The sequence below is a fragment of the Tinamus guttatus genome, unplaced genomic scaffold (assembly GCF_059628265.1).
Source record: "Tinamus guttatus ecotype Peru unplaced genomic scaffold, ASM5962826v1 Tinamus_guttatus_pri_ptg000240l, whole genome shotgun sequence".
Lineage (NCBI taxonomy): Eukaryota > Metazoa > Chordata > Aves > Tinamiformes > Tinamidae > Tinamus > Tinamus guttatus.
In genome coordinates, this window is record NW_028288774.1 from 1,216,142 (window position 1) to 1,223,372 (window position 7,231).

The 7,231-nt window shown below is 55.8% G+C and overlaps 1 protein-coding gene across 1 annotated transcript; it reads right to left on the bottom strand.

Moving 5' to 3' along the window:
• Positions 1-904: 904 nt before the first annotated feature.
• On the bottom strand, positions 905-1,754 carry CUNH11orf96 (chromosome unknown C11orf96 homolog). Its single transcript, XM_010211703.2, has one exon. It carries the CDS (start codon positions 1,589-1,591, stop codon positions 1,262-1,264), a length of 330 nt encoding a protein of 109 aa, XP_010210005.2. The 5' UTR covers positions 1,592-1,754; the 3' UTR covers positions 905-1,261.
• Between the last annotated feature and the right edge of the window lie 5,477 nt (positions 1,755-7,231).

Consider the following 7,231-nt stretch of genomic DNA (forward strand, 5'->3'; position numbering starts at 1 on the left):
CTCAAAACGCAGGAGTCTCCCCCCCACACACAGGTTTCAGCTGGGGGACTGCCACTTGCTCTCAGGGAGCACCCGGTCACTGGGAAGTTTAAGCTGCCCTGGGCTCATGGAAAGGCAGAGTGAAGGAGAACAGGCTCCTGCTGTGGGAATTTTCCTAGAGAAATAGGTAGGGAAAACACAGGAAAGATTCCCAGCCCGTGGATCTGCTTTTCCTTCTGCAGAGGCTCTGCGGCGCTCCCGGCTGCCTCACGCACACACGGAGCCGCCTCAGCGCCCAGCCCCGCTGCTCACCCAGAGCGCCGCGACCTCCGCTCGTCAGCCTGGCAGAACCACGGCCACAGGGCAGATCCACGGCCACGGGGCAGATTCACGGCCACGGGGCAGGGCCACGGCCACGGGACAGAGCCACGGCCACGGGGCAGAGCCACGGCCACGGGGCAGAACCACGGCCACGGGGCAGGGCCACGGCCACGGGGCAGGGCCACGGCCACGGGGCAGGGCCACGGGGCAGAACCACGGCCACGGGGCAGAGCCACGGCCACGGGGCGCCCACCGCTGCTCCGTAAAACTGGAATGCGCTGTATCCAACTGCCAAACACACCCGCAGCACTTAACTACCCGCCTGCTTGGAGGGGGTAAAGGGAAGGGGTTAAACAGCTCCCGCGGGAGCAGGTGGAACAGGGACATCTCCGACCTGCCCGGTCCATCACAGCTTCAGACGCAGCCAGCTGCAAACAGCCCCAGATGCCCAGGCACCGTATACACAGACATACAGAAAAAGCAAATAAAGTTTCCCAAAAGGAGCCTAACTCGGCTCTTGCCCTTTAACACATACCTGACAACACGGACTCAATACCTCTGCCAAGGTATTGACCTGACCCCGAAACACAGATGGTCCGGCAGGTACTGTGCAAATATATCAGATTTTATTTCTCTTTTATGGAAATAACAACAAACATCCAGATAGAAACATATTAAATTAACGCAGTCAACAGTTTAAATGCAAAAATAAATATCAAGTCCAGCAGCTCAGCGCATCTAAAACAGCTCATTTCTTCTAACCAATAGAAAAAAAGATACATTTTTTTTGTGGGCGTTTGTTTCTTTTTCGCTCGTTGATAGCGAGAGTTTCATGTGGCCGCGTGGACGCGAAGCGCTTCCCCAGCAAACAGCCTGACGTGGCTGGCGGCGGCTCCGCGCAGCCGAGTCCATCTGTCCGTCCTTCCACCCGGAGCGGGACCGGGACCGCCCCGGGCCGCGCTCAGAGCGCCGAGTCCGAGTCGCTGGAGTCGAGGCTGTTGCGGAGGCGGCCGCGCTGCAGCGCCAGGTTCTGGGTGCTGCGGCGCAGGCACTCGAGGGACTGCAGGAAGGAGCGCCGGGCCTTCTCCTCCTCCGAGGGCGACGCGCCCTCCTCCTCCTCCACCTCCTGGATCTCGTCGAAAGTCACGGGCTGCGTCTTGAAACGCGCCTGCCGCGCGCGCCGCGCGCGCCCCCGGCCCGCCCGCCACGGCGCGGGGCCCTCGGCCAGCGGCGGCATCACGGCCTGGTAGCTGCCGCACACGCCGAGCAGCTCCCCCGCCTTGGCGGACATCGCCGCCCGCCGCCGCGGCGACGGCGACCGGCACCGGGCGCGGGACGGCGGCGCCGCTTCGAGATGCGCTGCTGCTGCTGCTGCTGCTGCCACCGCCGCGCCGGGAGGAGCGGAGCGGCGCGGAGCGAGGCGGGGGCCGCGCGACTCGTCCGTCCCTTCCTTCCTCCCTCCTCCGTGTCTCCGCCCGCCCGTCCGTCCGCCCGGCCGGTCTGTCGGAGCGGGCAGCGCGGCCGCCCTGTTATATGGGCGAGCGGCGGGGGCGGCCGGGGCCGGGACCGCCCGCCGGGTCCGCCCCCCGGTTCTGCCTCCGCGCGACGCCGCTGCGGAGCGGGGAAAGGGAGCCCGGAGCGCCCCGCTCCGCTCCGCTCCGCCCGCAGCCGCCGCCAGGGTGAGGGCGCCGCGAGCCGCGCGGGGGAAGCGCAGCTCCGGAGAGACCAACTGCGGGGAGAGGGAGCGGGGCTGGAGGGCGCGAGCGAGGAAGAGCCCGACATGGTTTGTCTGGCCCTGCTTTTGGGCCGGCCTTAGACAACTGCTGTGCAGACACGCTCTGCAGCAGCATCACCTGCTCCGGAGGATACCGTGAAGCTTTGAAAGGAACCAGAAGGAAGCAGAGTTTTAGCGTCAGCCTCGGCAACACGCAAGGGGGCAGGGAGGGCTGCCCAGGGCCGGGCTGGCAGCAAGGACCTGCGCCGGGGTGGCAGGTAACAAGGCCACCCAGCCCTGCACCCCTCGGCACACCTGGCCCCGTGCCTGGGCCAGCACCTCCGCGTCGCACTTCTGTCCTGTAACACCTCCTGTGCACCGAGCCAGAGCAGCGCTGTTGGAGCAACACGGGCTCACGCAGAGCGCAGCACCCGCAGGCCGCGGCCTGGCCACAGCAGCAGCCTCACAGAATCGCAGGATGAGGTTGAGCCTCCTCGAGCCTCAGCTCCTGCCGGCGACCCCTCCTCGTGGGCAGCCCCGAGCAGCAGCCATGAGTCTCGCTAGCGTGGAGGAGACCAAGGGCTGCCCTGAGGAGCGGCCGTCATCACAAACGGGATGGGGCACATGGAGCGCTGGCTCAGGAGAAGGGCGCTGGGGCATCGGGAGCAGTGGGTCCAGAGGTTCGGCTGCCTTAGGCCTCTTGCCAGCATCAGCAGCACTGAAAGCCCCAGCGTCCCCACCACCTGGCTAGGATTGCTCAACTCCCTGGCCCCCAGTAGCAGCTCTAGGGCCAGGTTCAGGTTGAAGCCTTTTTATTGGGAGGCACAATTAACTTCATATGGGAACAGCTTTCTATTTGGTCAAATTGGAGAAGGCTGTGTTTTTAATGTTCATTTTAAGCGTCTAAATTTAGCCTCCAGAGCCCTTGCTGCGTTACAACCACTTTCTCTCCAAGAGACCCATTTGCAAGGCAGTTTTTATTCCTGACAACCTCTTCTGCAGTGCGGAGAGGACCTGGCGTCCTCCTCGGCAAACCCCTCCAGGAGGGGAAGGCTGCAGAATTACTCGGAGGATTGTTGGGGCCGAGCTCGCTGGCACCGCAGGGACGCACTGGGGTTTGACGCAGGAGTGCGGAGGAAAACAGCTCACTGCCCTGTGGAGCGGGACGAGTTCAACCCGCTTGAGTGGTGCAGCCTTGGCATAAAGGGAGATTGTAGCTTTGGAAAAGGCCAAACAACATCTGCAACCCAATACGCACCCCTGCTCCAAACCCAGTCTCATAAACCAAGCTCTGGATGAGAGCAAACTGGTTTTACTTCAAAACAAGCATTTAATTCCCTTTAGAATTACGGTTATAAAAGGCTCTGGGAAACTGTCGCCACCAAGTTGGAGCAACGTCACCATGGTAATAACTAGGAGGCCTTAAGATTCGGCTTGAGACAATTCAGAAAAAAATATCCCGTGATATAATCCTCCAAGTTAGGGCTGCAATGCGCTAATGTAAAAACTATATTTATTCTGGTGGCTTAAATCATGGCTTTAACCTAGGCTGCTCTCAGTATTTGAAATCTGACCTCATCGTATAGATTACAGAAACTCTTGGCTGCATGGATCATAGGAGCGGATTTCTCTTCCGCATAGTACGGGACTGAAATCACGTTGCACAGCAGGGCCCCTTGCAGGGGACAGGGACCCGCGCAGGCCTTCGCCCACAGCCAGGGACAGCCTATGGCCTCTGCTTGTATTTAGTACCCATTCAACACCTGGAGGGCCTGGGAAGGTCCAAATCCCAGTTCTGTATAAGAGGAGGCTGCTAACGCTGGCGGGACACTATCATGGCAATCAGCCCAGGGCACCAGGACACACATTTGGCAGCGCAACCATCAGAAACACATGCCTTCCCCTCAGATATTCCTTTTGCCATTCAACTGGATGCCACAGAGGGGAAAGGAGGAAAAGAGGGAGAGGAAGGAAGAGATCTACCTCTTTCAGTAGGGAAAAAAAAAACCTTTCCAAGGCCAAGGATCCATAAGATCACTTGCTGTCAGGTAATCCCAGCTCCGATAGCCCGGACACCAGGGCTTGTCCCACACAGCCGAGAGATGCTGCAATCACACTCCAAGAATTCATGGAGCGTCTCATGACTCATCCCCATAAGCTACTTCATAGCCAACAGATCTGAGCAGATGTCTCTCAGGTCTCCACTCAGAAAGTGCTAGAGAGTAAAATTTGCCTCTTGCTGCCCTGCTAGACAGCATGTTTTAGTCACTTTTTTAATTCTGTAAGCCACCACACAGCATCTTATTGCGCACGTCATCAACTCAGAAATGTTGCTCCTTGAATTAATTGACATGAGGAAAGGGCACAGAGTTTCTTTTCTCTTTTCCAATATAATTCACATCCCCAAACAACCATTTTTAGAATAATACTGAAAGCATTCACCTACTGCAGCCTAAGCTGTAGTGTCGGGGAAACGCAAAGCGAGTACGCAGGAAATGGATCCCGCCGCCTCAGGATGGCCGAGACGCCCTCGCCGCCTTCCCACCCGTGCCCACACACACCCTTGGGTTCAGCCCAAGGCCATCGGGTGTGGTGGGGTGACCCGCGCTGCCCAGCAGGGCCCAACAGAAACCCCCTGCGAGGCGCCTCGCAGGAAGGCGCCATCCGCGAGCACGCTCCGACAGGGAGGCCTTGCCCTCGCTGCGGAACACGTCTCCGCTCTGCGGCCTGGCCCATCACGAGCCCCCCTCAACACACCGAGCCCGGGAAACGCTCAGCTGAGCGCTGCCCACGCCAGGCTGCCTTACCCAACGCGCACCCTTTCCATGCTTATTTGCAGTAATACCAAAGGCAGAACCAGCAACCAGATGCCTGTGGGAGACGCCTCAGTGAGGACCGTGTTGGCATGCTCGCAATCGGGCATGCGGCCAAGCCACACGCAAGCAGCAATCCCACCTGCTCGGTACCCACAACGTTCCCCCAGGACGAGCCCCTCGCGTGGCCAGGCAGAAGCATTGCCAGCCGCCCCGCGTCCCAGTCCCCCCTGTGACTTACCAGGCACTGCGAGCGCATGAGGTGGCTTGTGTGAAGGCAGCTCCGGTGCTCACGGCCTGGCGGCTTCCAGGATGATCGAGGTCTCCTGGTCGTGCTTCAAGCGTGAGGCGCACGATGCACGGCTTACAGGTGCGCGTAAATTTTTATGCCTCTTTCTAGGCAGCCTGCTACACAAATGGTTCCACGTTGTCACGTGCTGAGACTTTAGCCACTTAAGAGGAAATAAGTTTTAAGGGAAAAAAGGTTGATCTCATTTTTATAGGAGTTTGGCCATTTTAGGTAGCACTTTCAAGTCAGGCTAAAGAAACAGCATTGCTACGGGAAATGCTTGTTAAAATACTAGTTTCAGCTAAGGTGGTGCAGCACGACACTACTCGCAGCGAGGCACGGCCGTCCCCTCCTTCCCTCAGCCCCCCGGCTGCATCTCCTGCTCCTCAGCCCCATCCGCTGGGGGCTTGAAAACACCCGACCCCAAGACTGGGATCAAGCACAGTGTGTACAGGACGTGCAAGCACGAGTGTGCAGAAATCCTCCCTCCTTGCATTTGTATCTAGCAACCATGACGTTCCGAGCTTCTTGAGATGCAGTAAATCCCACAAAGCTGCCTGCTGCCGTACGACAACACACTGAAGTGTTTGAGCAGATTAATGCTCCCTGCAAAAATATTTTATTTTCTATACTAAATTCTTCTAATTGTAAAATGATAGCTGAAGAGCGAAGTCAGCATTTCAGTAGCAGTGTCAGAGGATAACAGCATCTGGTTGCCATCACATTACTAGTGATAAATCCATAATAAAACTGTTTGTTTTCCAAAAGAACTGCAAAACAAAAGCTGCACAAGTAGGGCACTGAACAGGGACTGAAGGTTGCATTTCCAGGCTAGAATTGCCCCGGGCAGGTCACGTCTCTGCACATTCGTGTTTCATCTTCTGCTCTCTGCAGGAGAAGCTCCTCAGAGCCAAAGCTCCTCCAGCTGGGCTCGCTGCGACCTGAGGGCCAGCGGCCACGATTGCCCTGTCCCACCAGCCGTGGGTGCTCCTCTGGCCTGGGATTTGTCAGGCCATCCCTTTGCAACTCTCTCTATTTTAATTCTTCACTATAATCCCCATCCCCTTCATTTAGGGGGAGATGCGCTAGCTTGCCTTGGTCACGTCTGCGCAGCGCAAGCAGCCAAAGAGTGGCCACCTGACCTGTTTGTAAACGGCCCTCACAACAACTATCCAAAATTGTTGAATGTTATAAAGAAAAAAATATACATGTAAGAATGAGATAAATCATGCAGGTCAGCAAGCAGGAAAGCAGACATCTATCATCCTGCTGAGCGAATGGCCCTTCAAGGAGGGCCAACATTTTTATATCCATCTGCTGCTGAGCCACTATATATAACACTTACAGGTGAGTCCTACAAGTGGGACGGTACCTGCAAGATCCCAGCACAAGTTCGGTGCCAGGAGGACAAACCACGAGCTCCAATGCACACGGATGGCAGATGTTGCCATGGAAACCCTGAGCGTTTAAAAGAAATGCTTCAAAAACAAACCTAAGTGCGGCAGGTTCATTCCCAGCCTGGAAACGTTTATGACCAGAAAAGGCAAAGTGGGTGATAAATGCTCTTTAGTGAAGTCAGTAGTGCCAGCACTTGACAGGGAGGCATTGCAGATTCACAGCGCCCATTGTATGTCTGCTGTCCCGAGCCCCGGGGGACGCATCTCTGTACTCTGCCAACACCAGGCAATAAAAACTCTGTTTAACCTCTTCCTGGCATCCCACCTCTTTCTAAATTACTGTTGTTCGGTGCATATTTAGCTACATTAAATCCATCAATCATGACAAGTGAGAAATAGCTAGAATTAAACTGACACAGAAGATACACAATAATCTATGGTTTTAAAGATAATCAAAAATTGAAAAATCAAACTTATTTGTTTTTTTCTGAAAGAAATTCACAAGAGAAATTATGAAACTTCGCTATTTGTTTTAAATGAAAAGTGCTTAGATCATCCTGTGTTGTGGCCTAGTTGTGTAATATTCTGTTAAATATAATCTAACCTCTTAAAGAGTTTGTGCTTGAGTATTCAAGTACTCCATGATTAAATGATTATTACTGGTAGTGTGGGGACCGAAGGATTCCTGACACTAATGCGGTTCATTAATGATGTTATC

Excerpts from the sequence above, each read along its gene's own strand:
- CUNH11orf96 (XM_010211703.2), bottom strand. The coding sequence starts at position 1,591 with ATGTCCGCCAAGGCGGGGGAGCTGCTCGGCGTGTGCGGCAGCTACCAG.